The sequence below is a fragment of the Echinops telfairi genome, unplaced genomic scaffold (assembly GCF_000313985.2).
Source record: "Echinops telfairi isolate 266 unplaced genomic scaffold, ASM31398v2 ScPeMD7_23;HRSCAF=83, whole genome shotgun sequence".
Taxonomy (NCBI): Eukaryota; Metazoa; Chordata; class Mammalia; order Afrosoricida; family Tenrecidae; genus Echinops; species Echinops telfairi.
The window spans coordinates 78,828,290-78,845,404 of NW_022103920.1; the positions used below are offsets into that span (position 1 = coordinate 78,828,290).

Here is a 17,115-nt window from a genome sequence, read left to right on the forward strand (position 1 = left end):
GAGGCTGGCGCTGAACTGGGCAGTGTTGCCTTCTGTTTTACTGAGTCCCTGGACATCAGAATGGACTCGACAGCACCGACCAACACTAGCAGCCCCTCGATTGTCTTCCTCCTCCTCTTCAAGGAGAAAGCCAACCTCTCTAGGGCTTTCCTTTGCTTGCATTATCAAATCGCTATAGTTACCCTCCCCTTCCAAGTCTTACTAGCTTGCACGTTCTGAGAAGATGGTGTTATTGTTCAGTGTGCATCACAATACAGTAAATTAGTGAGCTGTGCTGCAGTTCAGTCAATGCATAGATCCTTACTGTGCTTTGTTCAAATTCAGTGTAGAGGTTCTGCGTATTTAACCTATAAATCTGATTGTAAATGGTTATCAGGCTAGATATAAGACTGAGCAGCATTCGACATAGCAAGTTCACCCACCCACCCAGCTCCTCACCAGAGTTCTTTCTCTTCACAAAGAAGCAAGCTGTTGCTACTTCTTGGGTAATCGTGTTGGAGCCCTGGTGGTGTAATGGGTGAGCATTAGGCTGTGATCCACATGGTCAGCAGTTCAAAACCACCAGCAACTTTGCAGGTGAAAGATTGGGCTTTCTACTCCTGTTAGAGTCTTGGAAATCCACAGTGGGTGGCTATGAGTCACCATTGACTTTGGGTTTTGGCAATTATATTAAAATACCTGACATGTTCTAATTATATTGGAATACATCTCAGGGACTATGAGCACTATTTTTTAATTAGAATTTAAGACAGACACTTAAACTTTGTTTTAGCTGATTAACATGAAAGGTATTTGTGATTTTCCTTTTCCTATAATCAGCCACTAGTCAACATGTTCCTAAAATGATGTTTGCCTAGGGCAGTGAAGCCTCACTGCTGCAAAGGGTGAAGGATGGGGAGCAGCCAGGATGACTCGGACCATCGCAGCATCTCTCAGCTTTCTTCGCAGCTCTGGGGCCTTGGCTCCCCACAGGACATGGGGCGCGTCTATCAGCCTTCCAAGAAGGACCTCAGTTATAAGTGGAGGGATCCAATGGGGAGGAGATGTTAAAAACCCGATGTCATGTTGTGGTCAGCTCAGAGCACCCTTCATAACGAGGGGCTTCAACCATGTAAAAGAAGATCATAGTCATGGCAACCGGCTGCTTTCTGCTCCTTGTGAGGGCTGTGCTGCCGGACATAGACTTGAACTGCCCTGTACGGTAATTGCCTTATGCATTTTCTGGGCTGACTCTCACCCTGAATTTACATCTGAGTAATTTTACCTTTCAGTCAGAAAAGATTCGCTGGGGTCAGTCTATCGCATCCTTTGAAGCTCAAGAGAAGACCCTCTGTGGAGATGTTCTCCTCACAGCAGCATTTGTGTCTTATGCTGGGCCCTTTACAGAACCATATCGCCAGGAACTGGTTGGCTGCAAGTGGATTCCATTTCTTCAGCAGAAGGTAATCGCTCTTCTTGTCCTGATTCAGAAATATCATATTGATATGCCAGTACTGAAAACAGCATATCTGCTGAGTACTCTTTCACTTCTGTGAAGACCGCTAATTGGAAATTCTTAGGTTGACTATTACCTAGTTTTACTTATTTTAATGGTGGTTTCAATAGGAAGATTAGAAATGTGAACATTAATTATTAGAAACTATTTTTAAAGTTAATTACATTAATTCTAATCCTAAGGTTTTTATATGTTTATATAACTATACATAGTTAATAATATACATATTTTATATAGATATATAAAGGATAAGTTCATTATATGAAATAGAGACTTGGGAAACTGCTTTTTACAAAACAGGTAACTGTTAACAAATTAGAGTTATGTTATTCCTATCATGAAACTTTTTTGTTTTCTTATGACCTATGGCTTACTTGTGGCTCATGGTTACACATAGGGCTGCTAGCCACAAGGTCAGCAGTTCAAAACCACCAGCCAGCTCTGAGGGAGAAAGATGGGTGTTTCTATTCCTAAAAGGAGTTTCCGTTTCAGTGACTGACAGGGGCAGTTCTACCCAGTTCCTACAGGGTCACTATAAGTTAGAATTGACTCAATGACAGTGTTTGTTTGTTTTTGTTTTTTGAGGTTTTAAGATTATTTTCTTTCTTTTTTTTTTTAACATTTTATTAGGGGCTCATACAACTGTTATCCCAATCCATACACATATCAATTGTGTAAAGCGCATTTGTACATCGTTTCTCAAAACGTTTTCTCTCCACTTAAACCCCCGACATTAGGTCCTCATTTTTCCCCTCCCTCCCTCATGAGCCCTTGATAGTTTATAAATGGGTATTTTGTCATATCTTGCCCTCTCCGACATCTCCCTTCACCCACTTTTCGGTTGTCTGTCCCCCAGGGAGGAGGTCACACACAGTTCCATGTAATCAGTTCCCTCTTTCCTACCCATTCTCCCTTTACCCTCCCTGTTTTGCCACTCACACCACTGGTCCTATAGGGCTCATCCGCCCTGGATTCCCTGGATTTTCAGTTCCTATCTGTACCAGTGTACATCCTCTGGTCTAGCCAGACTTGCAAGATCGAATTCGAGTCATGGTAGTGGGAGCGGGGAGGAAACATTTAGGAACTAGAGGAAAGTTGTATTTCTCATCATTGTTACATCGCACCCTGACTGGCTCATCTCCTCCTCAAGACCCCTCTGCAAGGGGATCTCCAGTGGGGTTTTAAGATTATTTTCAAGATTACTTTTAGAATTAAAGTGTAGTCACTTGTAGGTGGGTATTAAAACAACTTACCTTAAGTTTGACATTTTAAATCCTTACATGGAATTATAGATATAAAGTATTTGAAATCAACTAGTTCAATCTCCCTCTTGTACTTGTGAGAAAACTAAGGCCCAGGAAATTTCAATGATTTGACCAACCTCATACTGAATAAGAAATCAGGCCTTCTACCTTCCTGGCCAATGTCTGCTAGGCAGTACTATGTCATCCCAGTGGATTAAAATGGGCTTTTCGTTTACAGATCTAACCCTTCATAAGTACACTTGGCAATATTTCAATTCTCTCTAGACTAATAATATTCCATATTGGCAATTAGGCCTCCCTTTTTAAAATAGTTGTGCTCATAAGTACTTGTCATGGGGATTTTTAAAAATTATTTTAGAAAAAGTTTACTATTGAAGGTATCCCATGATTAATCATTTTAAAAGGCTAATTCTTGGTTAACTGAATTATTTAATTAAGCTATGGTATCAAACCCTGTTTTTATTTTTCTTACAAGTTTCACCAGTATTGATTGTATACTCTGAAAGTTGAAGTTTTTCTCTAGAATTACTACCATAAAATATATGCTTTTAGTTAAGAGGATAGCATACATCCCACTAACTATATAATGATTCTGATCATTTTTATCTCATTGTCCATTTCAAAAGTATCAGTTCTATAATTCTTACTGCTCTTCAATCTCACCTTCTCTAAATTTGGCCATCTTTTTTAGATGGGTTTGCTTGGCTTACTTCATGCTGATGAAAGTTCTCTTTCACGGTCCTCTCTGTTCTCAATCATTCACAAAGTATTCTCTTTATTTCTAAAATTGTAGGGGATTTCACTTCCCTATACCCCTGCTTCCTAATGTTAAAACTATTGAACTTAACATTCCTATGCTGCTTCCAGGAGTAAGTAGACTGAAATCCCTGTCGTTCAGTGCTGTCAGGCGTTTATGAACAACAGAATGAAACGTTGCGCTGCGTGCACCCTCCTCACAGTTGTCATGTTTGAGTCCATTGTTGCAGCCACTGTGCCAGTTTAGCTCTTTGAAGGTCTCCTCTTATTGACCGACCCTCGCTTTCCCACTCATGATGTCCTGATCAAAGTCTCTCCTGATACCATGTCCAAAGTACACGACCGTAGGAGCCCTGGTGGCACTGTGGCTATGAGTTGGGCTGTGATCCCGAAAGTCAGCAGTTCAAAACCACCAGCGGCTCCAAGAGAAAGACAGAGCTGTCTAGTCCCTCAAACAGTGAGAGTCTTGGAAGCTCACGGGAGCAGGTCCACCCTGCCATGAGTCGGCAGTGAGAATGAGCCTGGCAGTCCATGGTACATTCAGTATTCTTTCCCAATGCTATATGCCAACGCATCCATCCTTCTCTGATGGTCTTCATTCATTGTCCAGCTTTCCTGTGGAGGTGATTGGAAATACCGTGGCTCGGGGCAGGAACACCTTCGTCCGCGAAGGGACACCCTTGCTCTTTGACATTGTCAGTAGGTCTTGGACAGCAGAGTTGTCTAGTGGAATATGTCACTTGATTTCTTCCAATGAGTGCTGATTGTGGATCCAAGTAAACTGAAATCCTTGACACTGTCGTTCGTTTTCTGCCTTTATCCTGATGTTGCCCATTGGCCCACTTGCGAGGATCTGGGTTTCTCTACATTAAGTTGTAATCCATTCTGCAGGCTGTAGTCTTTGACTATCATCAGTCAGTGCTTCATTTTTTCTTCCGTGTCAGTAGGCAAGGTGGTGGTATTTGCATTGAGAAGGTGGTTCGTGAGAATTTCTCCAATTCCTATGATGCGTTCTTCTTCCTGCAGTCGTTTCTCGGATTACTTACTAATGCAGAAATTGATTGCGTGCGATGAAAGGATACAACTCTTCTTGATTTTAAACCATACGGTATCCCCTTGCTGTGTTCAGACAACTACCTGTCGATCTGTGCTCCAGTCTCGTTGTTAGTTAATACTTCTTCTAGAGGTGGGGTGGGCTCTGCAGAGTAGAAATGACCCTGGGGGTTTGCACAGCTGTGACCTTTCAGAAGCAAATTACTTGGCTTTTCTTACAAGGGTCCCTGAATGAGTTTGAACTGCCAGCTTTTTAGCTAGTAGTTCAGTGTTTAACTGTGGACACTCATTAATAGAGTCCTACTTTATTAATTAAGGACTGATAAAACTGGTGCCATCTTTAATTGTTGGCATGAATTATTCGAGGTATAGGTTTAGGGAATGTTTCACATCAATTGCTTGTGGTTCTTATATTTATTTAACATCCCAGACATGAATTCCAGTTGTAATGCCATTGAGAAATGCTCACTGGGTTGAGCTGTTTATCAGGACATGGTACAACATCCTGTCAATTCTGCAAATAAATGCCCAAAGGGTGTATCATAAGGCTCCACCCAAAGACATTCTGTTTAAGCTCCCTGGATCAGCAAAACCAGCTCCTTGATAAAGTAGGCAGAGGCAGCCTGCCCTGGTAAGCCTCAGCCCAAAAGCACTCCGCTCCCCTAGCATGGATCAACAAGTCCAGCTTCCTCAGTTCAGTGCCCAGAGGCACCCCATTCCACAAGCCAGCCTCCTGCATGAAAGCATTCTCTCCTTGCCCCATGGTTTGGGACACTATCACTCTGCTCCATGCTTTGGCTCCGGGTCCTGCGGTTGCTCTTCTGATAGTCTTGCTCTTCTGGATCCTGGAGGCTCACTGCACAAGGATCTTGTGACCAGAAGACCACTCCTGGCTCTTGCTGATGAGACTCCCTCTGCTTGCTTCTCAGGGGGCCAATTTTATATGCAGAACAGGATGGCAATCCAGTGAAACCTGTTCTCAATTACTCAGAGGTGAATCCTATCAGTACTCCCAGCTTTATAGCAGACCCATGCAGGGAAAAGTCATTTGGTGGGAGGTAAAGACTTTGCCTAGAAGGAGAACCACGTTAAGTGATCTGCTGCCCCTGCAATTAGAATGTGAGATCAATTAGAAGAAAATGTAGGTCAACACATGTATCATTATGAACTGGAAAATATCAATGAACATGTATGTCATTATAAATGAGATTAGAGAATTAGGAACAGCGTGGATTATGAACTCCCGTCTATCTACCTAAGCATGCAGCCCATTGAAGGATTTTCAGCAAGTCTGTGACACACTGGCCACAGAGGACACAGTGAAGGCAGTAGGGTGGACCATCTGTGAGGAGGCCATTGTAGCGATCCAGAAGTCCAGGAACGAAGCAACGTGGTGACAATGGACATGACAAGGAAGGAAGTGCTTCTAGAGGAGGCGAGAAGGACGGCAATACAATAGATTGAACATGGCAGTGATGGGGAAAGTAAATGCACAAATGTCATCCCCTGGCATTAAAATAGATTTGGAAAAAACATTTCAATTTTAAATAAGTAGACTTGGGGTGTGTAGAATGAAGAGTTAGTTTTAGGGACAATGAGCTTGAGTTCTCTGTGGGACATACAAGCTCCCTGCTCCAGTGAGAGGGTTCTAGGGTGAGAAATCAGTCAGATTTGGGAGTCACCAGTGCACAGGTAGCTGTTGAAACTACAGGTGTGGGTGAGCTCATGTAGAGGAAAGTTGAGCGTCTGCGATGACCTGCAAATGGGGAATGAAGAAAGGAGAAGAAGAAAGAGTCAACGTTTAGAGAAAAGAGAGCCCAGGGGGTGGTCTCCGAGGAAACCAGGGTACGACTAAGTGACGGGCGAGCAGCACGGACACCATAAAGACAAGCGAGGAAAAAACAGCCGCTTCCTCACGCTTCCACATGTGACGCTCGTTTGTCACCCTTGTTAAAGCCATTTCTGTGCTGCTGCTGTTGCCGGGCGGTGTCGAGTGGGTGCCCCTCAGAGCGACCCCGTGTATAGAACAAAACAGGTCTGTGCCATCCTCACCACTGTCACGTCCAAGCCCTTTGTGGTAGCCTCTATGGCCATGCATCTTGTCAGGAGCCTCCCTGTGTCACCACTTGTCTTCTTAAGCCAGCATGATGCCTTCTCCAGAAACTGGTCTCTCCTGATACCAGGTCCAAAGCACATGACCCAGTGAGGCAGAAAACACATCGCACTGGGTGAAATTATACATGCAAGCGAGGAAATAGAGACGGGAAAGTTCTTTTAGTAACCTGACCGTGAAGGACGCACATAAACCGCAGAAGTGCCCAAGTAGAGACTGGGAGAGGGGGGCTTGTTGTTCTGTTTTGTTTGTTTTTTCCAATATGAATGAGCCTCTAGCACATGTCTAGGCTACACGAGAAGAACAAGATGAATTGTGATCTGTCAGGAGCCGAGAGAGGATGGGCTCCGGAATGGGGTGTCCAGTGGGTGATCCTGGGGCAGGGTAACCAAGACCCCTGCAACTTGGAGAGGAGGGAAGAAAACAAACCCCGACCCTGACAGGAGGGAATGCAGCGGAGGCAGCCGCATCCGATGGTCTCTTTTCCCTCAGAGGAGCAGGAAAACGCTGGTCAGGTGGCAATTAGAGTACCTGTTTGAGTGAGAACGTCAAAAACAGCCAACAGCGGCAGTAGAAGAATAGGTGTTGAGTGTGGCCACGCAGCTTCAGGAAATCTAACGTGAATTTGGAAGACTGTTACTGAGAAGTTAAATGTGCCAGCACATTAGCCAAGTTTGTCTCTAGAGATCTATGTCTAAATTACAACAAAATATCACCTTCCCCTGCTGAAATGGCACAGATCAAAAGCAAAAACAGGAAATAGTCTAATTTGGTTTCTGCCATGTGTGTATGTGTGGCTGTTTGATAGTCTTTTATTTTTTAATTTCATCATCTTGCCTCTGATTTCTTCTAAAGACTGTACTGGTTTCACTTTAACATTTAGGTGTTTGATGGATTTTAAGTGTGATTTTGTGTATGGTGTGAGGCACAGGTTCTTGTCTGTGAAAATCCCATTGCCAGCACCATTTGTTGAGAGGATGGGTTCTTGTCTAGCCGATGGACTTTGACCCCTTGCTGAAGATCAATTGACTATAGATGGGTGGCTTTATTTCTGGCTCTAAATTCTATTTCATTGGTCGATGTGTCTGTATGTATGTTGGAGCTCTGGTGGCATGGTGGCTCATACATTGGGTTGCTAACCACAAGGATGGTGGTTCAAACCTACCAGCCTCTGGAAGGGAACAAGATGAGACTTTCTGCCCTCATAAAGATTTACAGCGTCAGAAACCTATACATGTATATGGGAGCAGTTCTACTTTGTCCGATAGGATCGCTATGAGTTGGAATCCACTCAATGGCAGTAAGGTTTCTATTGTTGTTTTTAAAAACAGTGTTTTTTAAAAAAATAGTATTGTGTCCTTGATTTCTTTCTCATATTTCTGCTTGATGGTATAAAGCATGAAATGTGGTGAATCCTTCAGTGTAAGTCTCTTGGTAAAACTAGCAAGCTGATGGAGTTCATAAGGACTAAGTACGTCTTGCTGACCTGCCCTCGAAAGACAAGCCATCTCCTGGATGCGGTGGCCTGTAGCGAAGCAGAAAATGCCCAAGCAGGACTTGGCCTTTGAGCACTGTCTGTGTGAGCTGAGTATTCATGACAAATAGATGTGTGCGCTCCTGACATTCTGCCTGTTGGCTGAATTTCCCTCTGCCTTAAGTGAAGTAATGGTAGATACATATGTAGAACAAAATCCCTTTCCATTGGGGCCAAACAGAAGCTGTTAATGAACCAGACATTGAGCAGCCTGTGGACAGAATCCTGAAAGTTTAACGGGGTTTAACGGGACGAACAGCGTTTGGTAATGACAATTGTATCTCGCTTCTTTTTTTTAAAAATCATTTTATTAGGGGCTCATACAACTCTTATCACAATCCATACGCACATCAATTGTGTAAACCGCACTTGTACATTCATTGCCCTCATCATTCTCAAAACATTTTCTCTCCACTTAAACCCCCAGCATTAGGTCCTCATTTTTCCCTTCCCTCCCCACTCCCTCCTCCCTCATGAGCCCTTGATAGTTTATAAATGGGTATTTTGTCATATCTTGCCCTGTCCGACGTCTCCCTTCACCCACTTTTCTGTTGTCCATCCCCCAGGGAGGAGGTCACATATAGTTCCTTGTAATCGGTTCCCTCTTTCCTACCCAATCTCCCTCTACCCTCCCTGTTTCGCCACTCACACCACTGATCCTGTAGGACTCATCCGCCCTGGATTCCCTGGATTTTCAGTTCCTATCTGTACCACTGTACATCCTCTGGTCTAGCCAGACTTGCAAGGTCGAATTCGAGTCATGGTAGTGGGAGCGGGGAGGAAACATTTAGGAACTAGAGGAAAGTTGTATTTTTCATCGTTGTTACATCGCACCCTGACTGGCTCATCTCCTCCTCGGGACCCCTCTGCAAGGGGATCTCTAGTGGCCTACTAATGGGCTTTGGATCTCCACTCCGCACTCCCCCATCATTCACTATGGTAAGATTTTTTGTTCTAATGATGCCTTATACCTGATCCCTTCGACACCTCGTGGTTGCATAGGCTGGTGTGCTTCTTCCATGTCTTGCTTCTAAGAGAGAATTTACTCCCATCAGGCTGAGCCTGTCTTTTCTGCAACTCAGTCACCAGTTTATTGCTTTCGCCTCTGATCTAAAAGGTCTCCATCCCAATAACGGAAGGCCTGGACTTGATAGCTATGCTGACGGATGACGCGACAGTCGCCGGCTGGAATAACGAAGGACTGCCCAGTGACAGAATGTCCACTGAAAACGCCACTATCCTAACACACTGTGAGCGCTGGCCCCTGATGATAGACCCCCAGCAACAGGGAATTAAGTGGATCAAGAATAAGTATGGAGCTGACCTTAAAGTCACACATCTGGGCCAGAAAGGGTATGTGGAAGCTGAAGGGTTGCCTTTCTATTCAGCTGCATTGAAGTGGGGCTGCGTTTCACGGAGACTGGCCTTTGTTAAACTTCTCTGCCTCTTTGAAATATCACAACACGGTGCTACGTGGTCCTCGGTAAAGACCCTGGGTGGTGGACGTGGCTTGCCCCTGCCTCCTGCCCTCAACAGTTGGTGGCTCAAAACCCACTCAACAGTGTCACTGAAGACAGGCCAGGTGATGTGCTTCTGCCAAGATGACACCCAAGAAAGCCACCTGGAGCCGTCCTACCCAGTCTCAGATTCGCTGTGAGTCTGAATGGCTTAATGGCGACAGGTCTGGTGTTTGCTTCATTTGTCTGCGCCCCGTGCTTCCCCGTAATAGCTCCCTGGGGATACGCATTTTTTCTAAGCAAGCAGTGTCCAGTTAGAGGAAGAAGAAATTAGCCTCCCTAGGACTGATGGTGATTACACAACTCATTTTAAAAGTGATTTACCCGTGGGGTGAGAAAAGGAAAGTGTTATAAGATTGATTGTGGTAATGATTGCACAACTCTTCTTGATATGATTGAACGATTAAATTGTGTGATACGTGAGTCAGTAAAACTGTTTTTTAAAAATTAGTTTGATGTTTAGAGTAAGCCCTGCATCTTAAAAGTAGAATAGGTAAATTTCCTAAGGGCAAGATGATCCCTTAGATGGCTTCTGGAGAGCGTTTCTTGGGAGAAAGCTGAGACTGTCTACTCCTGTAAAGATTGGCAGTTTGGATATCCACCATGGCAGTCCCATACGCTGCCCTGCAGGGTCGTTGGCGAGCCGGTATGGACCGATGGCAGTGAGCTTGCTTTGGGTGCATGGCACCAGAAGAAGGGCCGGCTGCACCCATAGATTTCATGACGGTGGCAGACGTAACTCCGAATGCACAGTGCCGACAGCAAGCTCTAAACATGACGACAAGTCACAAAAGTGGAGGTCTGAAAAGAAGCCAGTGGCTTTGTCACGTTCACAGGTTACTTCTGAAAGCTGCTTGTACTAGAAGGTTGTTTTCTGGTCACGGGTCCTTCAGACCTCCATGCGTATACATGGAAAGCTGCTATGCCTTTAGGGTCCATTAATGTAGCATCAATTATTTGGGGCCTACCGTTCTTTCATTTGACTTTGTGTCATGTCACATACACACTGAAATAAAACTGTCTGCATTGAGGTAAATGTAGTCCTAGCTTCTAAATACTTGGAGGAAAAATGAGGGGGTAGGGATATAGTTCAACCATAATTATAAAAAATAATCCCAGGACCCCCGACTTACTTGTTTGATTTGGGAAAACGTGATATATTTATCTCAAAGTCTCATCTGTGTAATCAAGTTGAAAAAGAGTCTTACTTTAGAAAATAGTCTTTAGGTTGGTAAGGAACCCTGGTGATCGGCTGCAAGCTGAATGGTTTGCCATTTCAAACCACCAGCAGCTCCTATCCCTGTGAACAGTTACAGCCCCGGAAACGCCCAGGGGTGGTTCTAGCCCATCCGTGGCCTTAAGGTCCCCGTATCCCTCCACAACAGTAAGCTACGTCTGAGTTTTTAAGGTAGTATGTCCCATTTAAAACACCGACATTTGACCAAGTATAACTGATCATATAAAAAGGGGATTGTTTTTCCTGTGCTTACTTCCATGATCTCAGTTCTGCCTGAATTTTCAGGTTTCTGCATGCCATTGAAACGGCCTTGGCCTTCGGCGATGCCATCGTGATTGAGAACCTAGAGGAGACAATAGATCCCGTCTTGGATCCGCTTCTTGGCAGGAATACTGTTAAAAAGGGAAAGTAAGTTTTCCTGACTTCCTGATGTGTGTTTTGTGCTGCATTTTGAGCAGTCGCCTCTCTATTCACAGACTCACAAGGAAGCTCAGTCTAGTGGGCTTCTGCGGGTAACATTTCTTGATAAAACTTTTCATTCCTTGGTACCTGTGCTGCAAAACTAAAGCATCCGCTGCCGGGAGGGTGGAGGGAGGTGGGGTAGGAAGGGGGAACTGATGGGGGACAGCAGAAAAGTGGGTGAAGGGGGATGTCAGGCAGTGTAAGACATGACAAAATAATAATAATTTACAAGTTAGCAAGGTTTCAGGGCGGGGAGGGGAAATATGAGGAGCTGATACCAAGGGCTCAAGTAGAAAGCAAATGTTTTGAGAATGATGAGGGCAATAAATGTACAAATCTGCTTGAAAAAAAAAAGATGCATTCTATGATGAGGGCAACAAATGTACAAACGTCCTTGACACAATGGGTGGATGGATGGATTATAATAAGCATTGTACGAGCCCCCAATAAAATGATTAAAAAGACAAAGGACTAAAGCATCCACAACATGACCCAGACGTTTAGACGATTTGCTTGTAGTTTTAGAATCCCTTTACTCAATCCTTGACTTCCAGGCCCCGAGATGCATGGTCACAAATGTACTGAGAATAGTTTCCCCTTTTTTCAGGTTATGCCAGTGATTTCCCAAGCTTCAGTAAGTGCAGGACATCTTTAGGAGTTCTGCCTTACCTACAGATCAAGTTTTCTCTTATGTACGGAATGACTTTCTTTTTTAGTTATTTTAAATCCATGTTTGTTTGTTTTTAACACAGCCTTATCCAAGGTAGCAGCATGTTCAATTGTTTTTCCTTTAGTGGAAAGAACTTGAGAAACCCTGGTGACATAGTGGTTATGTGTTGGCCTGTCAACCATGGGGGGCAGGTCCCAACCACCAGTCATTCCAAGGGAGAAAGACGGGCTTTCTACTCCCAGAAAGGGTTACAATCTCGGGAGCTCGCAGGGGCGGTTCTACCCTGCCCTGTAGGGTCACTGTGAGTCAGCGTCAACACAATGACAGTGAATGTGGTGTGGCTTTTGGTAAGGAACTTATCAATGGGATTCTAATTATATCCCCATACCACCAATGGGGGAGTACCAGAAATTTAGAACACCCCAAGTGAAATGCATGCAACCTTCCAAATGGCTGCTCTGCCTCCTGGGATACCTTACTTTCCAGAACATTCTCCCAGACCATCCCCGCCATCCACAAGGAGCCGCTCTGTTAATTTTCTACAAATGCTTAAGCAATTAGACAAAGTAAGCCTCTAACCAAACCACAGAGGGTGGAGGGAGAATTTGAGTCATGGTTTTTCTTGCGGGAGAGAGTGGCCAGAAAGAAGTCTCTTCACTCAAGAAACCCCGTTCTCTAGACTCGCTCTTTCGCTTAATTTCCTTCTCATTTTACTATTTTTCTTCACAGAAATACATTTCGTAATTTCCTCAGTCTCCTTCTTCTCCACTGACACCCCCCCCCCCACCACTTTGCCTTCTTTTGTATCACAGGATTCTCTCTCGTTTGCAAGTAGAAATAGGCCGACTTACGGGCAACTGCCTTCTCTGAGTCGCAATAGACTCCGTGGCAGTCTTTGATTTTAAACCCAAACCTACTGCCTTCAAAACAATTCTGACTCCAGGCTACCCTATCTAGGGTTTCCAAGGTTACAAATCTTTGCGGGACCTAATATCCTCATCTCTCTCCTGCAGAGCGTCTGGTGGTTTTGAAACTTTGACCTCTGTGTTAGCAGTCCAGTGCTTACCCAACAACGCTACCAGATCCTTTCTGTTTTTCAATAGCCTTAACTTAGTAGTATAGTATTTGCTACATACCTTACCAAGTAAATCCCTTTAGAGTGGCTGACAACTTATAATTGTTTAATAAACCAAAATTTACCCAGACATGCATTAAGAACAATCTAATAAGCCATTTGACAAACTGCAATTCTGAACATAAATATAATTGTAGCTGTGTCTGATGTGTTAAAAATATAGTGTAAAATCTTACATGCCACTAAAGTGAAATCTTTATTATTAAGGTTCTGACTCCATTATGAAAACCTAAAATTTTTGTCAGTGAAATACATATCCTCTGATCTTTAGCTAGGACTTTCAGTAACACAATTTTGGTATAAAAAATTAGATGACTTCCTATGAGATTACTTTGAATTTGGGAAAATCTGAAGTGACCGATAAGTAATGAATTTGAGCCAGGCGTTTTCATCAGTATCAAGGCAGTTAAGTATCAGCATTCTGGAGGATTTTTATACTGTAGACAAATGACTTTGCATAAAGCAGCAAGTCTATCGTGAAACATAAAGTGCAAACAATGTATTCGAAATTATTATTTACTGAATGCGTACTCTGTTCTGCTTTATGGTACTGATCGAACCATTCCAGCATTTTTAAAAGACCAAGAGGATTGAAAATTACCTATAAGCATGCATGTAACAAATGATGTTAATTGCATCAATTATTACCTTAACAACTCCTAACTCCTAACTGCTTTTGTGTGGGAATAATAATTTGTAGGAGAACAGTCAGAGCAATATTTCCAATTTTCACTGTTTGATTCTCCCATACGTCTGTTTTCAGAGCATCATAAGCCAAAGAATGTGGGAGCTTGTGGTGCTCGTTAAAAAACATTTTTAAAAAAATAAAAATAAAAATAAAACAAAAACAAAACATTTTATTAGTCATTAATAACACTCAATCCCAAAAGATAAGTTGAAGAAACAGTTGACATATGAATGTGGAGCTCCTGAGAGATATTGGTTGAACATGTTGATTGAGAAACCTCTACACAGAAAGTTTAGCCATGACAGTGAATGTGGTTGTTTAGGGAGACTAGATAGTTCGAAGATTAGCATGGGGATTTTCTGCACCGGTCAGAAAAATGGGGCTTGGGCACTCTGCTCGAAGCCAAGGGTGGTGCCGTGGGTTCATCTAGCCCAGTGGTTCTCAACCTTCCTCAGGCCGCGACCCTTTCACATGGTTCCTCATGTGGTGGTGACCCCCCACCCAGAAACTTATTTTCGTTGCTAATTCATCACTGTCATTTTGCTACTGTTATGAATTGGGTGACCCCTGTGAAAGGGTCATTCAACCCCCAAAGGGGTCGCGACCCACAGACTGAGAACTGCTGATCTAGCTGAAAGGTGGATGGGTTGAACCGATCATCCACTCAGAAGAAGAAAGGTGAGGCGGTTGCATGTAAATAGATTGACAGCCTCCGAAACACTGTGGAACACTGTGAATCAGAGGCAACCTGATGGCAATGGGTATGTGGATGACCGTGTAAAAGAAATCCTGGTGATGCAGTGATTAGTTGAGCACTTGCCTTTAATTAAAATATCAGGGCTTTGCATCCACTAGGTGTTCAGTGGGAGAAAAATGTGGCTGTTGCTTCCATAGAGGCCTTAGAAATCCTATAGGGTACTTCCTACTCTGGCTTACATAGTCTGATAGTTTAATGAGTAGGTTACGCGTTGGGCTGGGAGCCACAAGGTCAACAATTTGAAACCCCCAGCTACTCACAGGATAAAGAAAGATGCGGCTTTCTACTCCTGTAAAGAAACACACAGGGGCAGTTCTACCCTGTCCTACAAGGTTGCTATGCATCTGCTCGGTGGTGGTGAGCGAGTGTTTCCACATAAGAAGAAGTTGCTTAATATAAAACTATGTCCTTTTTGTTCCTTTATTTAACTTTTACAAATGAGAAACTTGTAAAATTATGTGTATTTATGCAAACTAAAGAAGGATATTTTAAAAATAGATGGGTGGAAATAGGAATAATTTTTATTTTATGCAATAAACAAAATTAAGGAAAGCAATATGAAAGAAAAGTAATGGAAAAATTAGTTTTGTTAATAGGCATTCATTTGCAATGTTATAACAAAAAAAGTTATTGTTGCAAAATATATGTACCTTATTTTTGCAGAGAACATACTCAAGTGAATAGTGCACATATGCACATCGTCTAATTGGAAATGCATGTGTGCGTGGGCTGTGTGATTTGTAAACACAGTATAATGTGTGCTTAATTTGTGTAAAAATACAGTAATACACATTAACTTTTGCTGTATGTGTTGAACAGAGACAGGTAGGCCTTAACATTGGTCACATCTCTAACCAGTCAGCATGTTTGTAAATTTTCTACTGGAGTTTCCCTGTGCTGACCCCCAACAATGCACCTGTTAGTGGATTGTTCCTGTCCCCTCTCTGCGTGCTGCACTGTCTGAAAGACTGCCCTGTGGGATTACAACATGCTCTCCTGTGGGCTGTGAAGGCAAGAGAGCGCTGAAAGGGGAGGGGAAAACAGACCGCTTCCCCGGGCATTGCAGAGAGTTGGCACATTCACCCCAAACGGCTTTGCTCTACCACGTTCCTCAAATGTAGGTGAGGGAGCGAGGCCTTGACACACCTGGGGAAACGTCATCCCTCAGAAAGTTTCAACTATTGATGGTGTTTTTGTTTATTTCCGTTTTGTTTGTTTTGGGTGGCCTTTAAAAAAAGAATGCCAGTGTTAGTTTGCTCTTCCTAGTAATGAATGTCTGAGAAGATGTTGGTGATAGATATTGCCTAGTCCAAAAGTTGAAGTTCATGAATAATTGGAATGTTGTGGAGTATGAAGTAATGAATACTAATTACTCCTTTCGGGTCTGACAGCTCCCTGTGGACCAATATATCAGCCGAGACTTTAATTTGGTTCTCGTAATGGTTTCATCAATAGCACATTAAATCTGTTTGAAAAGATGTACAGTTGAACCTGACTCACACGGTAGATACCACTGTCATAAAATGACCACAGCTGGGTAGTTACAAATAATTAAATCCGCCAAACTCAAGACAATCCTAACTTTATATCAAATATCTCTTATCATTGCAATTGACAGAAACAGAGCTGGCAAGATTCATCAATGTGTATTTCCTCTAAAACAAAGCTGGAACAATTTGAGGATTACACACTAGCAAAGTTGCTGATTGGCAAAGTGTCTTCCCAAGGTCATGTCTTTCAATCTTTCACATGCGCCCCCCAATATTACTGAAGTGATCTTTGAACGTTCATCGTAAAACCAGAAGGACTTTCCTAGAAGATGCATTCCAGTTCGTTTCTGAGCACCTACATAGTTAGTGGGAAGATATTTGGGACTTTATTTTGTATTTACAAGAATAGTCTTCAAGGGGCATGCCCTACAAGGAACCCTAAAACAATATAAATCCCAGCTACACGACATCAACTTTCCGCTTTATAGTAATAATGCAGGAGGAGGAAGATCACATTTTGCAGAAGCACTTCCTCTTATAATGACGTGGATTCCACGCGCTGTGCTTGGATTAGTTACACCTGCTTTCTGTGAGCAATTCTCCAGGTGTCAGATATGTGTATGCAGCTGCTCTTGGATTTGATGTCAGAGAATTGTGTTTAAACTCAATGACATCGAGTCCATTCTGACTCAGTGACCCTAGAGGACAGGGTAGAGCTTTCCCTGTGAGTTTCCAAACGCTAGCTCTTGGTGGGAGTAGCAAACCTTGTCTTTCTGCTGAGCAGCACCGGGTGATTTCAAACTGCTGACCTTACTGTCAGTGTATCATGTAACCCATGACACCATTTGAATGAGGTCTTTTTAGTACTCGGATAGGATTTTCTTTTTATTAAATAATCATTTTATTAGGGGCTCATGCAACTCATCACAATCTGTACATACGT

The 17,115-nt window shown here is 43.2% G+C and overlaps 1 protein-coding gene across 1 annotated transcript in view; it reads left to right on the top strand.

The window, feature by feature from the left end:
* DNAH11 (dynein axonemal heavy chain 11) overlaps positions 1-17,115 on the top strand; it is a 330,595-nt gene that overhangs the window by 249,877 nt on the left and 63,603 nt on the right. Inside the window, 3 exon segments of the mRNA XM_045288657.1 lie at positions 1,272-1,442; positions 9,334-9,569; positions 11,256-11,378. Coding sequence (XP_045144592.1) covers positions 1,272-1,442; positions 9,334-9,569; positions 11,256-11,378 — 530 coding nt within the window.